Raw genomic sequence first — 23,052 nt, 5'->3', positions numbered from 1 at the left:
ATTGGACTCTGACAACCGCGATATATCGAGAGGGTGGTGTACATGATACTGTTAGGTGACATTATCCACAGACACGGAGTGAACTTCCATTGCAATGCTGATGACACCAAGCTATATTTGTCCCTAAAGCCAGTAATTTCTTCTGCCTGGGTGTTATTAGCTACTTGCCTTACAAACTTCAAGCATTGGATGTCACAGAATTTTTTAATATTGAATTCAGATAAAACAGAGGTTATGCAAGTGATCACAGAACCAACTAAAAGGAAATGTGGGATTACATGAGCTCGGCCCTTGCAGTGTCTCATCAAAACTTAAACTAGAAATTAAGAGTTTGGGGGGTCTTCTTTTATCCTGACCTATCATTTGAGACTCACATTAGGTAAGTTACTAAAGTATCTTTTTACCATTTGAAAAATATAGGCAAACTTAAACCAATTATTTCCATATCTTATACCAAGAGACTAATGCATGCCTTTGTTTCATCTAGAATTGATTATTGTAATGCGCTTTTTTTTCTGGAATGTCCCAAAACATGTGGTATCCCACTTGCAGCTTGTTCAGAATACCACTGCTAGAAGTCTGACTAAAACCAGGAAAAGTGAACATATTACACTGGTTCCCTGTGCAGTATTGAATTGATTTTAACATTTTGCTGTTAACCTACAAGGCCCTGAATGGATTAGCACTTAGTTATTTGCAGAAGTTATGACCCTGTATTTTCCAAACTGCACTCTGAGATCACAGGTTACGAGGTTACTGGTTATGCCTCGGGTCAACAAAAGCAACATGGGAGGTAGGGCTTTTTCTTGTAGAGCTCCGAATTTATGGAATGCTCTGCCTTCGTTTGTCAGGGAAGCTGGAACCGTTACAGTTTAAGTCAAGACTAAAAACGCACTTTTATAAAATGGCTTTCTTATCTTAGTGGGTTTTAATGTAACTTTAAGATTGCTGCTTTTATTATTATGTATATACTGTTATTTAAATATGTTATTTAAATGGTCTGATCATGGCAGTTGTATGTGTGACATGCTATAGAAAGGTACTGTGGTTTGTTCTTTTTTTCTGCTATGTACTGTGCAGTGCTTTGCAATACTTTTGTATAAAGTGCTATATAAATGCAAAATAATTAATTAAAAAAAGGACCCTCCCTGGTGTCTTCACACCATTATCCCAGTAGAAATACAGGAAAGATGGTTAGGTGTCGATTTGTATGAAATCATTACTTTGCGTACCCAGCAGCACTCAGCTTTGGTGTTAATGTTGTAGACTTGTATTCTTCACGAGGAGTCTGCAACACTTACAACCTTAACGTACCCTACGATTGCAGGGAGCCATGTTCACTATGAAAACTGTGAGAAAGGAAGACAAGAAACGTTCACATACCTTCTTAGACCTCCAGCACCTGCAGTACACAGCCTTCGAGCCAATGTCCTCAATGTCAAAGCTGTCAACCACTTTCACACTGTCTTTCTTGATATCCAAGTTCACCCAGCTCTTTGTGGACGTCTTACAGCAGATGTATCGGTAAAACAAGTAGCTTCCCAGGGCAGCTGCGAGAGTTGCTGGAATCACTGTGGTGAAGTGGGCTGGAATGAAAGGAAATGCATTCTCAAACACGAGTTTGAAATGGGAAACCGTAAACAGTATAGGAGTACATTATAAAATGGAAAACAGAGAGAGAAATCTCATTGGCTAACAAGTGTTCCAGCCTGTGCAGAAATGTCACCACATCAGCACCACTCTGGACAATTTGAACACCCTAAAGTGTGTTGTTGCACTTATAAAATGGCTTCCCACCAGTGACTTGGTTCTCCAGTGATAGTTCAGAGCAGTTCTGAAAGCTCCAGGCTGTGCCTGGGCTGTAATGGCATTTGGCTTCATCTCGTGTACATTACAGTGACAATTCATACCTAGATCAAGGATTTGGGGTTTCAAATTGTATTGTGTATCAGCCTAGTGAAGGCTGTCTGGCTAAAATGTTGCTTTTTTAAATAGTGAAGAATGTAAATTTGATCTCCGATCTATTACGGTGATGCACCTCTATTTTCATGGATTGTGCTCAGTGGTGGGATACCTGGGAAACTGATCCCAGAGTTACAGGCAGCACCCAGCAATGGTGACGAGTGATGCAATATTAGCCACATGGTCTGGACTTGTTATTCATTTCAGTTTCTTTATCCAGATTACACTCCCTTGTGTACAACGCTGGTGCTCTAGCACACTTTCTCCAGGCATTTATGATGTGTTTAGGATTAGTGACTAAAAACACATCTAAACTATCAGGATCCGGACAACATGGGATACAGCCAAGGTAAAGTACTATAAACACTGGGGTTGTGCAACACAGTTTAGACTAATGTTCCTAAACATTTACCCACAATCAAAGTACAAAGTGGTTAATTGTGTGGGGGTGCAGGTTTTTTTTTTGGTTCCTGGGTAGTAAGTGTTATTTCCTAATTGCTTATGCCTCAAAAGTATAGAAAATGGCTATTATTCCCCACAGACTTTGCTTTTGTGACCAGGACAGTGATATTTTGAAATTTACCTATTTTCCAGAACATTCCAGATAGATTCAGTGCTGAGTAAACTTGGAGTAACTTCTAGAACTTTCTAGAAATATAAATAGTAATATAAATACAGGGGCCTTAAGCCCACCAGTTCAGTTTAGTTCCAGCTGCCTAAGTGGATACATAATTGCATTTTTCCCTGAGATGGCATCAAGAGGCTGAAATGGTGGCATTCCTGATGGGTCTCCAAGGCGGTTTTACCGTTTCCCTGCTATCTTTGCCTTTGGGACAGCAGGGACACCAAGGCGCACTACCACAGGCGGGACTGGCCACAGCGGACCGATTTCTCTATGGGGAGGAACAACGTCAAGTGGGAGCCACTGGTGGACCCCCAGAAGGCGCTGATGCCACCACTGCACCTCAAATTGGGCCTTATGAAACAATTTGTCAGAGCTCTAGATAAGGAGTCAGCAGCCTTCAAGTACCTTCAAGACTTCTTTCCTAAGCTGTCTGAGGCAAAGGTCAAAGCCGGTGTCGTCTTCGGACCACAGATAAAGAAGATCCTGGAGTGCAATGAATTCCCCAAGAAGCTCACTAGTAAGGAGAAAGCGGCTTGGAACAGCCTTGTTGCAGTGGTTCAGGGCTTCCTGGGCAATCACAAAGCCGAAAACTATGTGGAGCTGGTTGAGACTCTGGTGAAGAACTACGGCACAATGGGCTGTAGGATGTCCCTCAAAGTCCATATCCTTGATGCTCATCTTGATAAATTCAAGGAGAACATGGGAGCGTACTCGGAGGAGCAAGGCGAGCGCTTCCACCAGGATATACTGGACTTTGAACGCCGCTACCAAGGACAGTATAACGAGAACATGATGGGAGACTACATTTGGGGGCTGATTTGTGAAAGTGATTTACAGTATAATCGTAAATCTTGAAAAACTACTCGCTTCTAAATCTTTTGTAGTCATTTTTGTATTACTTTAGTATAAATACATGTTAATTTGGATTCATATGTTTTTTTCTGACTTTATGTGAATGAAAAGACCGCTTTCTCATTGGAAATAGGTACACAAAAGCAAAGTTTGTGGGGAATAGCCATTTTCTGTACTTTTGAGGCATAAGCAATTAGGAAGTAACACTTACTACCCAGGAACAAAAATTGTGTTACATAGTGTTAGCGATTGTGGTACAATACAGTTTACAGTGATACAAGTGAAGTGCTGTCCCGGGTTTGTGCTGGACTCTGGCGACAGCTCCAGAATGTGTTAGCCATCTAGTGATTACAAACAACAATAGACAGAACAAAACAAACACTCACGATTATTCACCACACAAATACAGGTCTTTCCAGGTCACTTATTAATAACAAACGAAGGAACAGATTACGATTCTCCACCCCCTTATATGCTGTCATGCATGACCCCTTGGTAAACAAGTGCAGCTGCCTTTACAATCTGCAGCTGCTACATTGTTTCCCTTCCAGGTCAATACACTCTCGCCTTTTTTCAGACTGACCAACGTCCCGACCAGGGGAAAGAACTGTCAAGCCAGCCAGTACAAAAACAACTCTGTCCTCGCTTAGCGCCCTCACAGGTCGGGAAGGAGACTTACAACCAAGTTTAATTGTATTTCTGTCACAATGCCTTATATAGAGGCCTGTGCAGCAGACTGTGTCCTGGGTAAGGGCTCATAAGAACATAAAGTTTATAAACGAGAGGAGGCCATTCGGCCCATCTTGCTCGTTTGGTTGTTAGTAGCTTATTGATCCCAGAATCTCATCAAGCAGCTTCTTGAAGGATCCCAAGGTGTTAGCTTCAACAACATTACTGGGGAGTTGATTCCAGACCCTCACAATTCTCTGTGTAAAAAAGTGCCTCCTATTTTCTGTTCTGAATGCCTCTTTGTCTAATCTCCATTTGTGACCCCTGGTCCTTGTTTCTTTTTTCAGGCTGAAAAAGTTCCTTGGGTCGACACTGTCAATACTTTTTAGAATTCTGAATGCTTGAATTAGGTCACCACGTAGTCTTCTTTGTTCAAGACTGAACAGATTCAATTCTTTTAGCCTGTCTGCATATGACATGCCTTTTAAGCCCAGAATAATTCTGGTCGCTCTTCTTTGCACTCTTTCTAGAGCAGCAATATCTTTTTTATAGCGATGTGACCAGAACTGCACACAATATTCAAGATGAGGTCTTACTAGTGCATTGTACAGTTTTAACATTACTTCCCTTGATTTAAATTCAACACTTTTCACAATGTATCCGAGCATCTTGTTAGCCTTTTTTATAGCTTCCCCACATTGTCTAGATGAAGACATTTCTGAGTCAACATAAACTCCTAGGTCTTTTTCATAGATTCCTTCTCCGATTTCAGTATCTCACATATGATATTTATAATGTACATTTTTATTTCCTGTGTGCAGTACCTTACACTTTTCTCTATTAAATGTCATTTGCCATGTGTCTGCCCCCCAGTTCTGAATCTTGTCTAGATCATATAGAGGTCTGTACAGCAGACTGTGTCCTGGGTAAGGGCTCATGTCTTTATCAAGTACATTATGCTGTACACACCAGGCAGCTGGTGGCCAAAACAAAATGAGGAGGCAGAATAAAGGCAGAGGGCTTGGAGTTAGGGTTAACAGTAATAGAATCATATTATTGTATTTGGACTGACAACACTTTGTATTATTTATTTTATAATTTTAGCCTTTAAGTTACAATGCAAAATTAATATTGAAGTACAGTATAGTTTACAGGAAGTGCAAATAATACTACTAGAATACAATATGAAATAGGATGCAACAAGTTATATCTACAATGACATAGTACTGTAACAGTGCAAAGTGCATTAGCTGAGGATCCAGTAAAGCAGGGGTGTCAAATATACGGCCCGCGGGCTGGACCCAGCCCCCCAAACACCTTCCTCCGGCCCGTCACGTGTATTAATTTTTACGACTTAACGAAATTGAAACGGGGATTTAGCGCCTCCTGCCGCAAAAAATAAATTAACTCTCTTTTCCGAGCCTCATCATCTGTGAACTTGATGCACTAGGCATAATTCTATCTGATCGCAATGCTACTATCTTAACTTGTCATGAAAGGCAGTGAGCCTTTTGATTTAAATTGTAATTTTTTATTTTATTTTCTTTAAATGAGACAGGAAACAAATAGCCCAGAGCCCGCGCATTCGGATTTTTATCAAATTTGCACATGCTAGCAAGCTCCTTACCTGTACAACATCTGATTTATTTGTTTTGTGTTTTGTTTTTTGAAGTGTGATATAATTTTTATACCCTAATTATGTTATCAAAGAAAAGGAAAGCCGCTAAGGAGGGTAGAGTGGTCCAAGGAAATGGAGGAATTCATATTTCTTTGTGGAGGTTTATGGAAAGCCAACATGCTTGATCTGCGCACAGCAAATAGCTGTCTCCAAAGAGTACAACGTTCAGAGGCATTATGAATCCAATCATCCTGAGAAATACAACAAATACTCCAGGAAGATGCGTGATGACAAATTATAGAAATCGTTGAAAAAGCAGCAGTCCCTCTTCACAAAAGCCCATCAAGTTAGTGAGGTGTTAAGCTAGCTAGCATCAGTTAAAGCTAGCTATATGATTGCACATGAACTTGCTCGGTCTTCGAAACCTTTTTCGGATGGGGACATGATCAAGAGGTGTATGCTTATCAGTGCAGATTTAACATGTCCAGAAAAGTGACAGGCCTTTGCTAACATTAGCCTGTCCATAAACACTGTCACTGAGAAGGTCAGTGATATATCGGAGAATCTTAATGAGCAACTAACAGACAAAGTGAAGTTATTAGATGCATTTTCAGTTGCCACTGATGAAAGCACGGATGCAACTGACATGGCGCAGCTTGCGGTTTTCATTCGTGGTGTTGATCAAAACATGCACGTTACAGAGGAGTTTGTAGAGGTGGTTCCCATGAAAGACACCACAACAGCTGAAAATATACTCACCAGTTCGGTGGGTGCCCTGGACAAATTAGGTGTAGACTGGTCAAATGTTCGGCTACAGACGGAGCAACATGTATGGTGGGTAAGAGACCTGGAGTTGCCACAAAGTTAAAGGAAAAATGACGTGCCGTCAATCCCGACCATCAGTTTTGCATTTTACACCAGGAAGCACTGTGTAGTAAAATGTTGAAAATGGGAGATGTGCTGAACGTGGTTACAAAGACTGTTAATTTCATTAGAGCCAGGGGCCTGAACCACAGGCACTTCGACTGCCTTCTTGAAGACGCCCAGAACCCCAGTGGACTGCCATATCACAGGGAGGTTCGTTGGATAAGCCAGGGAGCGGTTTTGAAACGTATGAATTGCATGGTGAAATATAGTTGTTCATGAAGCAGAAAGGGCTATTCCTGAATTGCAAGGTGATGAATGGATGCAGGATTTTGCTTTCATGGTCGATATTACAGAACATTTCAACTGTCTTAACACCAAAATGCAGGGGCACAATAAATTGGTCACAGATGTTTATGACAGCATTCATGCTTTTGAGATTAAGTTTCAGCTGTGGAAAACACAACTTTCAGAGAATTATACTGCACACTTTCCAACATTAAAATCGCGGCAAGCAGAAACGGCATAGCCCCATGACTCAATCACAAAATACAGCAGCAAAATCTCCACCTTGAGAATGGAATTCCAAGAAAGGTTTTCGGACTTTAAAAGCTTTGAGAAAATCTTTGCGATATGTTGTAACCAATTTTCGATCAGTGTGTCTGAGAAAAATAAATAAATAATTAATTTTCATTTTCATAGGTCCAACTGTGTGACCCGGGGTGTGCATTTGAATCCAAACCTGTACTTGACGTCTTTTTGATTACGTCGGACTGGAATGGGAAAACGCAAAGGGTTAAAATTGCTGCTTTTGTATTATTATGTGTACACTGTTAATGTTCTTTTTTCTGCTATGTACAGTGCTTTGTGATACTTTTGTACAAAAAAATGTGATAAGCTGCCTTGCTGACATAAAGTTATGGATGGCTAATAATTTCCTTATGTTAAATTTGGATAAAACAGAGGTAACAATTCTGGGATCAAAAGAAAAATAAAAAAAATTAAAAAATAAACCATAGATCTGTCCGCCTTCAAAGAGGATATTTTCCCATACAGAAAACTGAAAACGGATTATTTATACTTCTAAATAATGCAGGATGATTGTGCTTCACTGATTTTAGTATTCAATTATACGATGAGTTAAAAACTGTAAAGTTCATGAGGAGCACAGAGCAGCACTCTCTATAGAGGCAGAATCACAAGACGCCTGTACCTGTAGATTCGCTGGTGCCAAAGCGAAGGTGTTGAGTTATCCACCAGTCGAGCTAGCCAAGGTTGACTGTACATAGTAAACACAATTCATAATGCTGTATGTAATTGCGAAGACAAGTACCTTGAATATAAACAACTACAAAGCTTAACTGTTACACAGTTGAATTGTCGAGAGCTCGCAAAAATCCATCATTAACAGCCAAGGATTTAAAGAAACATCTGGCATAGCAGTGCATGAAATAATTGTACAAAGGCATCTAACACAAAGGCTTATACTCAACCTTAATGTTAACCACATTTGAGAACAAGTCAATAATAAAAATAAAAAAGGGTCTTAAATGATCTATTTAGTTAAGGGTGTCAATACTTTTGTCTGCAACTGTATGTGTATATAATCATGACAACTCCCTAATTGTGATCCATACATAAGTATTACAAGACTATAAGCATCAACATGACTACTCACAAATATTTGTAGAAATTATTACCACACTATACTTCTCTTATTGTTAGAAGCATTTTTTTATTTTAAAAGTTACACTTTTAATATGACGTTTGCATTCCAGTTGTGATCATTTAAGCTGTTATACTTTATTTGTCTTACTTTTCAAAAGGTATTTATGACAGAACTTAAACCAGCCATATAATATGAAATATAATTCCACTATTCAATCTCTAATAATTGTTATATATATACACACACAGACACAATGTATACTAGAGCTTGTGGTAAATACATTTTTTTTTTGTACAGTAATTAAACAAGATTTTATGTATTTTACATTTACTGCAAAACCTCCCGTGAAGAGGAATCAAATAAAATACAACCATTTATGATACAAAAAATATTGATATAAAAATATATATATATATATATAATATGAATAAATGCCAATAAAAACGCAAACGTAACTTTCAGTAAGTAAAATGCTGAGATGTTTTACCCAATTCTCTCTTTGCATCACGGAAACTAATCGTCATGTGACTCGTACGCTGACATGTCACATGATTCGGGGGGGGGGGGGGGGGGGGGGGGGGGGGCTCTTGCAAGGAGTGTGCAGGGTTGCCAGTATCGCTTTAAAACCCAGAATTGAGCTTCTATTCCCATGGAGTCGCTTACAATTTTACCTTGCTGCTTTTTACTATATTTTGGGCTTCTTTTCTTGCTTGGTCGCTTATGCTGAAAATGGTTAACACTGAAAAAGTCTGTTCAATTCAATATCATTCTTGTATACAAAAGCAAAACACATTATCTACCAGGTTTTTGTTTTCTCTGTAAGACATAGGGGGTTGACTGCAGCATACCAAAGGTAGTCCATTTGATGTGTCTAACTAGTGGAGTGAGCAGGTTTAGTTCACTTGCTTGGACTAAAGTTAGTACACTTGTTAATCCCGATTGCAGCGCACCAGAAGAGAATCACCACAGGTGCATCATCTGCTAAATCAGACAAAATCCTGATTGCAGTGTACCAAATCGGACGTGAGAGAATCCTGTTCAGGTGGACTAACTTAGTATTATGAAGTATAAGACTAACTTAGTATGCTTGCTCGTTCTACGTTTATACAGCTCATTTTAAAACAAAGACAGCTCAATTATTCTCTGAAATGACACCTGACAATTACTGAAATGAAAAGTGAAGCCTTTTAAAGCACTTTGTTCAGTAATGTTTGCTTGCAGATGCCGAGTGACATGAAGAGCTTCATGCTCAGTGCAAGGTACTGTAGACCCGCGTCACCCAGTGTCTCAAGTGAAAGGCATCACTAAAGTGTAACAGAATACAGAATTATATGCAGTATTTTAAAGTATTATATAAAATTGACAATTCCACTGTGTACATTGTATCATTAGCTTGTGTCGTTGATACACAATATTAACATACATGTCAACTCTCCCGACTGACTGAGAATGTAGCCTATAGGTTAAATATGCAACACCTTTTTCCTTATTTATTATGGTTGAAGAACAAAATAATCTTATTTTATTTATAAAAATGTTGTAAAAACTGTAATAAAGTGCTGCACAATAAGATACTCCCATATTCAAATAATAATAAAAAACGCACATTTGATGTATTCAATTTAACCAACTGAAACATCACATGTAGTACTATATAAACAACAAACAGGTCTGCCCTTTTAGATGCGCTGTGTGTAAGGAAGCGCTGTTCCGGGACTGCGAACAGCCGGGAGAAACCAACCCGGGAGAAACGAGAGTCATAGAGGTAGCGGGGGATGACCCGTGCGGGTAGTGACGACTGGGGTAAAGCAGCGAAGTGCAGCACCTTTTGTTTGTAGTTTTATTAGTGTTTTAATTTTCCTTTTTGTTTTTCCATTTATTATTTGAGCACCTGCGGGTGCGCCCGCAACTAGCCTAAGTACCAGGATTGGTATTTCCATAGTCCTGTCTATCATTGTTGATAGTCAGGCCATGGACAACAGCGCCCTCTGCGGGCTAAAACAAATCATTGACTAGAGTCAGTAAAGAAATAAAACTGGGCACCTGTGTGGTGTTTCAATTATACCTGTCTGTATCCCGTGTGTCAGTGAATTACCCACCACCTTTTCACAGGGATATACGCCTGCTTATTGGTAGGTGTCACTGCGCTCTTACTATCAAAGCTGCCAATAGAACATAAGAACATAAGAAAGTTTACAAACGAGAGGAGGCCATTCGGCCCATCTTGCTCGTTTGGTTGTTAGTAGCTTATTGATCCCAAAATCTCATCAAGCAGCTTCTTGAAGGATCCCAGGGTGTCAGCTTCAACAACATTACTGGGGAGTTGATTCCAGACCCTCACAATTCTCTGTGTAAAAAAGTGTCTCCTATTTTCTGTTCTGAATGCCCCTTTTTCTAAACTCCATTTGTGACCCCTGGTCCTTGTTTCTTTTTTCAGGCTGAAAAAGTCCCTTGGGTCGACACTGTCAATACCTTTTAGAATTTTGAATGCTTGAATTAGGTCGCCACGTAGTCTTCTTTGTTCAAGCCTGTCTGCATATGACATGCCTTTTAAGCCCGGAATAATTCTGGTCGCTCTTCTTTGCACTCTTTCTAGAGCAGCAATATCTTTTTTATAGCGAGGTGACCAGAACTGAACACAATATTCAAGATGAGGTCTTACTAGTGCATTGTACAGTTTTAACATTACTTCCCTTGATTTAAATTCAACACTTTTCACAATGTATCCGAGCATCTTGTTAGCCTTTTTTATAGCTTCCCCACATTGTCTAGATGAAGACATTTCTGAGTCAACAAAAACTCCTAGGTCTTTTTCATAGATTCCTTCTCCAATTTCAATATCTCCCATATGATATTTATAATGTACATTTTTATTTCCTGCGTGCAGTACCTTACACTTTTCTCTATTAAATGTCATTTGCCATGTGTCTGCCCAGTTCTGAATCTTGTCTAGATCATTTTGAATGACCTTTGCTGCTGCAACAGTGTTTGCCACTCCTCCTACTTTTGTATCGTCTGCAAATTTAACAAGTTTGCTTACTATACCAGAATCTAAATCATTAATGTAGATTAGGAATAGCAGAGGACCTAATACTGATCCCTGTGGTACACCGCTGGTTACCACACTCCATTCTGAGGTTTTTCCTCTAATCAGTACTTTCTGTTTTCTACATGTTAACCACTCCCTAATCCATGTACATGTGTTTCCTTGAATCCCAACTGCGTTCAGTTTGAGAATTAATCTTTTGTGCGGGACTTTGTCAAAAGCTTTCTGGAAATCTAAATAAACCATGTCATATGCTTTGCAATTATCCATTATGGATGTTGCATCCTCATAAAAATCAAGCAAGTTAGTTAGGCACGATCTCCCTTTCCTAAAACCATGTTGACTGTCTCCCAGGCCCCCTTCCCTCGATGACCTCCTCGGTCCCGCTTACCGAGAGAATAAAACCGTCATGCAGGGAAGGATCGACCTCTTTTCAATTCTCAAGTTGGTATGGTAAGACCATCTGTGTTGCATTGAGCCCTTTTTATTTTAAATTTTATTTGACTTAAAAAGTGCTGTGTTGAGCTTGCTGCTAGTTCCCCTGCACTTTGGGCTGAAAGCTGGCTTGCCACTTTCACGAAATCAGTAGCTCCTAAATCATAGCCCTTTTTTCCTCTTTCTTATACTGCCTCCAGCACCTGCTCGCTTGCATTGCAGGCTGCTGTCTTTACTTGTCTGTGAGTCGACTACCTGTGCAGTATTGATTTTAAAGGAGTGAGTGTGTGTCTTTGACTTTTTTATTTTTTTTACTTGGGACAGTAACGCAGAGGACTAGCTGCAGCGCGGCTGCTTACAGCCCGAACCAGCCGTATATTCCTCACCATGGCCAGTCCTGTTGCTGAGTTGTGAAATCTCTTGACGACTGCGCTGGCCCACCACCACATGCTTTGGGCCTTACAATCAAACAGACATTGTGCTCTCCCCTATCTATACTGTACTGTATTATTGCATTGTGTATTTTGCTGTATTTTCTCTTGGAAAACATGGATCGAGAATTGATTATGAGTTTGCTACGCATGTGGACTGGCAGAGCTATACTGGTGTTCTTTTCTGAAAAGAGACTTATATTGCAGATAGCAGATTGTTTGGTTCAAATTGCATGTACTGCTAACCATTGCTAGAGACATTGCGTCTACAAGCTCTTGCCCAACATTGACTGCAAGCTAACGAGATAACAATGCTGTGGACTACAAGGGGACAGGCTCTAAAGACTTGAAAAAAAAAAAAAATAATGCCACTAGGATCAAAGGGGGTCCCAAGAACAAAAGGCAGATGTATGGACCTTTTTTCTCCAGGAGTGTGAAGAATGCACTGAGTTCAGAGGTTGTCACACCAGACTACACACACAGACACACACACTCACACAATAAATTAAATTACCTTTACAACTGGTTAAGTGTCAGAGAAAGGGGAGGTGGACCATCTGTACAGAAGGGTATTTAATGTCATGCAAACATTGTAATGATGAGTATTCTGTTTGTCCTGTACCCGGGACCAGACTCCCTGCATATTTCAATAAACCTGGCAACTGATTGAAGAAAAGGACTCTGTGCATTTTCTTGAATCTACTTAATCACCATCATTTTTTTTAAAGTTACTTCACTGTCAATCGCCCGCTGTGGCTTTGGCCCTTGTGTCCCCCTGTGGTACGCTACGCGCTGCCCAGGTGTGTGACCAAGTGGTTAGGGTTGGCACCGTTGCATAGCTGCCCCCGTGTTTTTTGTTTTTAATACCACAGCGCATGCTCGGCCCATGCTACTTCGGTACCACGGTGCTCATTGACACACGGTACCCGATATAGGCAGTGCGGCGACATTACACGGTACTTGGTGCACGTGGTGCCTGGCGCTGCACAGTACTAGGTGCACACAGTGCGCACTATACCGGCGGTGCACGTTGTGCACTCAGTACACGGTCCGTTCGTGCTTGGTGCAAGCGATGTGCACCTGGTTCATACGGTACTTGGTGCCTGCAATAATCGGTGCAAGTAGTGCACAAGCTCCACGTGTTACGCACTTCCGCTGTGGGCACCCTAAGCACACTGTGCGACCCAGCAATGACGGGCAGGGCTGGGTTTCATGCCTACGAGGTCTGTGGGACTGACATCCCGCAGGAAGACAGGCATACCCTGTGTGCTCGGTGTTTAGGCACTGAACACACCACTTCAGCCCTACAAGGCACTTGCAGCATCTGCTTGGCTTTTCAGACCCAAGTGCTCACCAGTCACCTGTCACCAGTCGCGTTCGTGACGGATCCGCTCCAGGCCTCGGTGGTCCAGACCGAAGTAGCAGCCTTGCTGTGCAAGTGCGCCATTCATCCAGAGCACAGGAAATACCTCCGTTTCGCCTTTCAAGACAGCATTTACGAGTTTTCTGTGCTGCCGTTTGGCCTCTCCCTGGCTCCCCGTACGTTCTCAAGGTGCGTAGATGCTATCCTGGCCCCCTTGCAGCTGCAAGGGGTCAGAGTGATGAACTACCTCGACGACTGGTTGATCTGTTCCCAGTCACGAGAGGGAGCGGTGGCCCACACAGCACTTGTGACAGAGCATCTGGTGAGCCTGGGCCTCACCATCAACGATGCCAAGAGACGGCTGACGCCTGTGCAGCGCACAATGTATGTGGGGCTCCAGCTGGACTCCACTACAATGCAGGCAAACCTGTCGAATGACAAAGTAGCAGCTCTCCAGCACCACCCCTCCCTGTTTCGACATGGACCGAGGGTGCCTGAAACTACTGGGTCTGACTGCTGCAGCGATATCCGCCATCGAGCTGGGCATACTGCACATGTCCCCGCTGCAAACGTGACTCAATGCGTTTCATTTGCATCCCAAGCGTGGCAGACAGTGTGTCTTGCGTGCTCGGCGGCCCTGCGCTGGTGGAGGACGACCTCTCACCTGAGCCAAGGGTTCCGAACGGGAGCAGTATTGATGACGGACGCCTCCAACTTAGGTTGGGGTGCATTCTGAGAAGGCAGAGGAGTCAGCGGGTCCTGGTCGGGCCACTGGACGTCCCTGCATATCAATATGCTGGAGCTGCAGGCAGTTCTCCTTGCTCTCCAGTGCTTCCCACCTGCGGTGAGCAACAAGCATGTGTTGTTCCGCGCAGACAACACATTAGTATGTATGTCAACCACCAAGGTGGCCTTCGGTCCCCGGGGTTGTATCACCTCGCCTTCAGGCTTTTGACTTGTGCCCAAAGGAACTTGCTGTACCTTCGGGTGACGCATGTCCTGGATGTGGGTCCGCACCCGTCGGAGTGGCAGCTCCACCCTCAGGTGGTGGAGCGCATTTGGGAACAGTTCAGGAAGGCGCAGGTCGATCTCTTCACCTCAGCAGAGACGACACATTGCCCACTGTAGTACTCCCTCCACCCTTTGGCGGTCCACTCATTGTCAATGCCCTAGCCCAGAGCACTCCTTTATGCGTTCCCGCCTCTGCCATTACTCCCGGCCTTACTCAAAGGTCCGGTCAGAGAAGGCGTCAGTTCTCCTAGTGGCCCCCAGGTGGACCAGGAGAATCTGGTTCTCGACCCTGTGTCAGCTATTGAACGGCCCCTCCTTGGAGGTCCCGCTTCGCCTTGATCTCCTCAGTCAGACGAGAGGCACGCTTTGGCACCCGGAGCTAGGCAGGCTCCAGCTGTGGGTCTGGCCACTGAAATGGACAGCTGGTCAGCCTTAGGGCTATCAGACATGGGAGTGGGTACTCTACAGAATGCTAGGGCACATTCTACTAGGTCGCTGTATGCCTATAGGGGAAATATTTCCAGGATTGGTGCCGGACTAACGGTCATGACCCAATTTCTTGTCCCATGTCTGTCATCTTGCAGTTTCTGCAAGATCTGCTTGAGGCTGGTAGATCACCCTCTACATTGAAGGTTTACCTAGTGGATATTTCTGCTTGCCATGCCCCCATTGACTCAGTGTCCCCGGACGTGCATTTTCTGGCTATCCGGTTTCCCCGAGGCGCTTGGCGGTTGCACCCTCCTAGGAGGGCTACTCTCCCTGAATGGAGCCTTGAGTTTGTACTGGAGGCTCTCATGCAGGCCCCATTTGAGCCTATATACTCCATTGAGTATCCGTCTATGAAGACAGCCTTCCTCTTGGCTATCACCTCCGCAAAGTGGGTTAGGAGCTGCAGGCGTTGTCTGTGCGTAGCTCCTGCATGTGTATGATGGTAGCAGAGTGTCATTGTGTGCAAACCCTGCTTTCCTCCCCAAGGTGGAAATAAGTCTGTGGAACTGGAGTCCTTTCATCCACCACTGTTTACTTCGGAGGAGGATAGGAAGTTGAATTTCCTCTGCCCTGTTTGGGCATTGAGACGCTACGTCGATAGGACGAGGAGCGTTGCGTCATTCTGACCAGTTCTTTGTCTGCCACGGGACACGGACTCTGGGACAGACCCTTTCAAAGCAGCGAAAAGAGGTCGATCTTTCCCTGCTTGACAGTTTTATTCCCTCGGTAGGCGGGACCGAAGAGGTCATTGGGGGAAGGGGGGGACTATCTGCAGCTTTGATAGTAAGAGCTCAGTGACACCTACCAATAGGAAGGCATATATCCCATAAAACCATGTTTGGTGGCCATCTTCTCTTTCAGGGAACCAGGTTTATGGTAGGTAAACTAACGTTCAGTGTCAATGCAGCAATAGGGTACCGGCAAGTTAAAATGCAAGTATGATCCGCTAGTGTGGAATGTGCACAAAAAGACAAATACAATTAGGCCAATGGATATAGATTATGAATATTTATTATAAATGTGTTTGCCCCAAATAACCTAATGTAGCCAAATAAAAAAGCTTTTATCATTAATATGTATTAATATATATGTATTAGTGTATTTCCTTTCTGTCAGATTTCTGACTTTTTTGCCGCTGCTTTCAATCTCCTCAATGTTTTCAATCAAATGTTCGTAATGACGATGCACAAGATGTCTGAGTTTGTCTTTACACCTTAAATTGTGAATTTCCATCCACACTTGTATTGGCTTATTATGGGTAAGTCCTCTTTGTTTGGCTAATTTGTTCCACTTGTGCAGACTAGCTAAACCGCTTGCTGTTTGGTACGTTGCAATCAGGACTAACTTAGTAGAGATCTGCAGGATTTGCTAGACCGCTTTTTAGTCCACTTGATGCAGATTAAGTCACTGGTACACTGCAATCGACCCTGGTGCGTTGTTAAATTCATCAGTGCTCTGGATCGCTGAGTCAGAAGTGACATCACTCAGTGCTTATTGGTGCAGGTAATTTAACAACAATTTGGTGAATCAACAGAGTGGATAATAATAGAAAGGTTGCTGCTGCGGCATGCAAGGTTGTGGTTGACTTGTAGAGCTGAAAGCTTATTGGGACGAAGGTTTAGTTACCTTTAACCAACTAACTAAGTGTTGTTACATTAAAATGTAGAAAATAGCTGCAACTGTAAACATTTATAAATATGAATATACTTACTATAAATCTACACTAACACTTCTCTCGATGCCAGTGAGCAATGCAGATGTGGAGCGTGCATTTTCTATGCTGAATGTGGTGAAATGAAAACTCAGAAACCGACTGACCCAATAAACTCTTGGAAATATCTTGTCTATCCGCTGTGGATTCAGATGACTGGGAATATGCTGTAAAGACTTTATACCTAGTAATGACATGACATGACTTCAAATCAGACATTTACCAAAATGATGCCTGAGGAGGATGTCCAAGCTGCAGGGATACTTATTAAAAGCAGTATACTGCAAGTATGCCCAGGTCAAAGTATTATGTTTTTACTATTGCTGACATTATGCTACATTATTTTACTTTCAGTATACCATTTTTTATGAAGGTTGTCACATATTGCCCAGTAATTTTTTTTATTTTATTTTGTTTTAAATTGTCGTCGCCAATTTTTTACCTCTGTTTTTCTCTCCAATTTTGTATGTAATTTTTCAGACTGCGGATCCACAGTGAGGCCACCAGACCTACAGTGCCGGAGGACAACACAGATCTGGGGGTTCAACTGCAGAAGCACAGGCACCCTATCAGCCACAGGGGTCACTGGTGACCTGCCAACCTAAAACCTTCCTACCCAGGCAGCGCTGGGACAATTGTGCGCTCCCCCTAGGAACCCCCAGTCACGGTTGGCAGTGACATAGCCTGTATTCAAACCTGCGATCTCCAGGCTATAGGGCGCACCCTACACTCCACAACGAGCCCAGTAATATTTTTAAGCCATAGACACGTTAAATAACGTGATATATAGGCAATTTAATGTTCATGTGACCGGAAATGACGCACAGAGGAGGTTGGGCTTCTTTTGGGCTTCTTTTTCAAGTCCCGTGGGTTTTTTTTTTCCTCACAGAGATCTGGCAACCCTTAAGGAGCGTATTTCGGGCTTATGTCTTTGTGTGTGGTTATGCCATCTACCAGCCCCAATGCTGCCCCGCCCCATTTATTAAATCAGGAATACATTAAAAAAAAAAAAAAAAACTTCACATTTTGTTCAGGAAGATTTACTATTCCTACATCATATGCTTTCCCCAACATTAGACATTTACCATTCAGGGATTCTTTAACTATCGTGTTTGTTTATTGCTTGATTCCACAGAAATAAATGCAACCTACATCCCGCTAACGACCTTCAATTAATGATATTTAAAAAAAAAAAAAAAAAAAAGTTGCAGGCAGTTTAAAGTCATTTTGCTGACATTGTTAACATTTGATTAGTTTAAATTATTTACGTTCATTTTAACAGAAATTGTCAAAATCGTAAACTAAATATGTCATTACACTTGCAATGCAAAGGTGACCAGCTGAACTGTGAAGTCACATGATACTACCGAGTCTTTATATGCAAGTAAATAAGTCTACACTGCCTGTATTAACATAGGATTAGAGATTGCAATACAATTACACAGTACTCGGTTTAAAATTAATTACTGTATTTACCGCCTGGCACACATAAGAAATATAGGCTGGTGGAAAACGATGCACAGTACGTGTACAGCACAACCACACAGAGAACCACACAGATCCACACGATGTGTATAATGCGGTAAACACGAGCGTGTTCAAAGCATTATTATTATTATTATTATTATTATTATTATTATTATTATTATTATTATTATTATTATTATTAATGATGAACGAAACTACCCTCTCAAACTACCTTCACTTATTCTCTCTCTCTCTCTCATATATATAAAATTAGCCATGTATTCAATAGTCTCGTGTCTACCATCTGCTCGTTTCGTTTGCACAGTCTAGTAAATTCAGAACCGTTACAATTTGTATACAATCGTTTCTTCACCTTACCTTTCATATGGAGCCCTGAGTATGACGATGACATCTTGAGAGCTATACAGGACGGTTCAGTTCAAGTTCTCAAACTCTATTTCAGCAACAAGCCCAGCAACTGCCTGTTTCGTCTTCAATCGAAACTGAACTCTGTCCTTCGACGACAGGTAGTGAGGGGCGGAGTTTTTAGGGTAATTGTGAGGCAAAAGTCGGTCATTCTGCAGGTCTGGAAAAGATAACGTTGTGCGGCACTTAATTGATTTTAAAAGTATTTATATATTGTTAATGTAATTTATTGTAACGTTTGTATTGTGTCATAGTTTAAAATGTGTTGTTTGTTGTTAGTGGGACTGCAGTGATTATATCTGCAAGTCTGCAGCATATCTCTCATTAAAACAAATGCCATACCTCACCCAAAGTAGTTCTGTATTTATTTATTGTACATGTATGTATCCAATCAGAGAACAGTGTGGTAGAGCAGGTCAGACAGTAGAAGTGAAAGGTCACAATGACGCAGCTGTAGAAAAAAAAAAAAAAACTGCACAGAATTAACAATCGCAAATCTTATATACAGTACTGTTTGGTCACGTGACAGTGGTGTACAATTTTTTTATACTTTTGAGGCATAAGTAATTAGGAAATAACACTTGCTACCCAGGAACAAAAATTGTGTTACATAGTGTAATAGTTTCCATTGAGTGAGTGTGTTGTAGTGAATCCAAGTGCTGCAGGTACTGGGCACTGCTATCCCTGCTCATTCTCAGGCTCCACAATCCATTAGCAATAAAATTATTTTTATAGAACTATTATTATGAACGTTAGGTTACTTACCATAATCCTGGTTCCCTGAAAGAGAATATGACCACCACAACATTACGTATGAGAAATGCCTGCCCATTGGGTAGGTATTGCTGAGCTGGGCATACGGTGCACACTGTTAGGTACCCTTTGCTACAGCGCTAGTGAGTGAGAGCACGGCGTTCGCACTTAGCCAGTTCTGGTGACAGTCTGTGTCACCTCAGACACAGACTGTCACCAGAACAGTTCCAGTCCCCATGGCTCCACTGAGTTACCTAAGGCATTGACTGGAATGGAAGTGGAAGCGACAGCGAGTGGGAGAAGTACAGCGTGGAAAAGTACAGAGCAGTTTCGAAGCAGAAAGGAGAAATTGCATCTTGAATTGCTTTAATCAGAAAACAGAGGACATTGGGGAAACACAGCCGCGTGTGTTTTTCTGATAACAAACAAGCTGAAACTCGGAGCAGCTGATTCAAATTCAGCGCCGTTTTGAGACACGGGCGAGGGGAGGAGCCGACAGCACAGCAGACAAATTCAGAGAGCTAGGAAGGAAATTAAAAGAGAAAACCAAAACTGTGGTATTTTCTGGTATACTACCCGCACCTTGCAAAGGACCATATGGACAGCTGGAAATAATTAATCAAAACGAATGGTTGAAGACGTGGTGCACACGGGAAGGCTTCACCTATCTTGATCATTGGACCACTTTCTACAACGAGGACTATCTGTATAGACGGGATGGACTGCATTTAAATAACAAGGGAACTAGTCTACTCGGAGAAAAGATCCTCGAGCAGGTTCGGAAGCATTTAAACTAGAAAGGAAGGGGGGAGAAATCAACAAAAAAACAGAAGGGAGACCGCATCAAAACAAGAACAACAACTCAGGTAAGACAACCATTAAATGTATTTATCTAAATGCTAGAAGTATCAGAAACAAAATTCTAGAACTTGAAGCTACTGCACTAACAGGTAACTATGATGTGATAGGTGTTACAGAAACGTGGTTATCTGAGAGTGATGGGGACGAATATAATATTTGTGGGTATACACTGTATAGGAAAGACAGGCAGGACAGACGAGGAGGAGGGGTAGCGCTATACATAAGAAACAGTCTTGAAGCCCAGGTGTTAAACCTGGACAAAGAAAATAAAACCGAATCAATATGGGTCAGAATAACAGACAAAAATTCAAAAGGCATAATAATAGGAGCATGCTATAGACCGCCAGATTCAGACGGTGAGCAAAATAATCTGTTATACAATGACATTAGAAATGTGTGTAGCAAAGGAGAAGCCATACTAATGGGGGATTTCAACTTCCCCCAAATAAAATGGGAAAACCCGGTGGGTAGCGCGAAGGATGAAATAGAAATGGTGGAAATGACAAATGACTGCTTCCTAACACAATTTGTGAAGGCACCCACTAGAGGGGAGGCATGCCTTGATTTAGTCTTTTCAAATAACGAAGATAGAATAACTAAAACAGAGGTCAGAGAACCAATGGCAAACTCAGACCACAACATGGTCTCATTTGAAGTGTTTTTTAAATCCTCAAAAGTAAAGACTAAAGCTAAGGTTTACAATTTTAGAAAAGCAAACTATGAAGGCATGAAACAGAGACTAACAGAAGTAGATTGGAGTAAAATAGAGAAAACACCCACAGAAGAAGGATGGTTGTTCTTCAAAAACGTAGTACTAGAGGCGCAAAACAATTATATCCCTAAAGTAGACAAATCTAAATGTAAAACTAAATTGCCAAAATGGTTTAATAGATCAATTAAAAAAAATATTCAGCGAAAAAAGGCACTTTACAGAGCATTAAAAAAGGACCAAAAAGAAAGTACACAGAAAGAGTACACAGAACTGCAAATGCAAGTCAAAAAGGAAGTTAGAAAGGCCAAGAGAGAAATAGAAATGAACATTGCTAAGGGAGCTAAAACCAATTCCAAAATGTTTTTCCAATATTACAACAGCAAGAGAACATTCAAAGAGGAGATTAAATGTTTAAGAGATAACTGAGGCAGAAGTGTTAAAGGGACTAGGAGCTCTTAAAATAAACAAATCCCCTGGGCCGGATGAGATCCTCCCAGTAGTACTCAAAGAAATGAAAGAAGTAATTTACAAACCGCTAACCAAGATCATGCAGCAGTCTCTTGACACAGGGGTGGTACCGACAGACTGGAAAATTGCAAACGTAATACCGATCCACAAAAAGGGAAACAAAACTGAACCAGGTAACTACAGACCAGTAAGCCTGACTTCTATTATATGCAAACTTATGGAAACTATAATAAGATCCAAAATGGAAAATTACCTATATGGTAACAGGGTACTGGGAGACAGTCAACATGGTTTTAGGAAAGGGAGATCGTGCCTAACTAACTTGCTTGATTTTTTTGAGGATGCAACATCGATAATGGATAATTGCAAAGCATATGACATGGTTTATTTAGATTTCCAGAAAGCTTTTGACAAAGTCCCGCACAAAAGATTAATTCTCAAACTGAACGCAGTTGGGATTCAAGGAAACACATGTACATGGATTAGGGAGTGGTTAACATGTAGAAAACAGAAAGTACTGATTAGAGGAAAAACCTCAGAATGGAGTGTGGTAACCAGCGGTGTACCACAGGGATCAGTGTTAGGTCCTCTGCTATTCCTAATCTACATTAATGATTTAGATTCTGGTATAGTAAGCAAACTTGTTAAATTTGCAGACGACACAAAAGTAGGAGGAGTGGCAAACACTGTTGCAGCAGCAAAGGTCATTCAAAATGATCTAGACAAGATTCAGAACTGGGCAGACACATGGCAAATGACATTTAATAGAGAAAAGTGTAAGGTACTGCACGCAGGAAATAAAAATGTACATTATAAATATCATATGGGAGATATTGAAATTGGAGAAGGAATCTATGAAAAAGACCTAGGAGTTTTTGTTGACTCAGAAATGTCTTCATCTAGGCAATGTGGGGAAGCTATAAAAAAGGCTAACAAGATACTCGGATACATTGTGAAAAGTGTTGAATTTAAATCAAGGGAAGTAATGTTAAAACTGTACAATGCACTTGTAAGACCTCATCTTGAATATTGTGTGCAGTTCTGGTCACCTCGCTATAAAAAAGATATTGCTGCTCTAGAAAGAGTGCAAAGAAGAGCGACCAGAATTATTCCGGGCTTAAAAGGCATGTCATATGCAGACAGGCTAAAAGAATTGAATCTGTTCAGTCTTGAACAAAGAAGACTACGTGGCGACCTAATTCAAGCATTCAAAATTCTAAAAGGTATTGACAGTGTCGACGCAAGGGACTTTTTCAGCCTGAAAAAAGAAACAAGGACCAGGGGTCACAAATGGAGTTTAGAAAAAGGGGCATTCAGAACAGAAAATAGGAGACACTTTTTTACACAGAGAATTGTGAGGGTCTGGAATCAACTCCTCAGTAATGTTGTTGAAGCTGACACCCTGGGATCCTTCAAGAAGCTGCTTGATGAGATTTTGGGATCAATAAGCTACTAACAACCAAACGAGCAAGATGGGCCGAATGGCCTCCTCTCGTTTGTAAACTTTCTTATGTTCTTATGTTCTTATGACTACAGGGCACACCAGCAGCAAGCAACCGGGCCCAACTGGCAGGCAGAGGGAACATAGGACGTGACCAATCCACACACCAAATTCAGAGG

The 23,052-nt window shown here is 41.6% G+C and overlaps 1 protein-coding gene across 1 annotated transcript in view; it reads right to left on the bottom strand.

Moving 5' to 3' along the window:
• The window catches only part of zgc:110843 (uncharacterized protein LOC541492 homolog), a 30,596-nt gene extending 11,704 nt beyond the window's left edge, over positions 1 to 18,892 (bottom strand). Inside the window, exons 1-2 of the mRNA XM_041267325.1 lie at positions 18,591 to 18,892; positions 1,384 to 1,586 (exon numbers count right to left, since the gene is read on the bottom strand). Of these exons, the coding sequence (XP_041123259.1) occupies positions 1,384 to 1,586; positions 18,591 to 18,624 (237 nt within the window). The 5' untranslated portion in view covers positions 18,625 to 18,892. The remainder of the gene's footprint in view (positions 1 to 1,383; positions 1,587 to 18,590) is intronic.
• Between the last annotated feature and the right edge of the window lie 4,160 nt (positions 18,893 to 23,052).

Source organism: Polyodon spathula, chromosome 12 (genome assembly GCF_017654505.1).
Source record: "Polyodon spathula isolate WHYD16114869_AA chromosome 12, ASM1765450v1, whole genome shotgun sequence".
Lineage (NCBI taxonomy): Eukaryota > Metazoa > Chordata > Actinopteri > Acipenseriformes > Polyodontidae > Polyodon > Polyodon spathula.
This window is presented reverse-complemented; position numbering and strand designations above follow the sequence as displayed.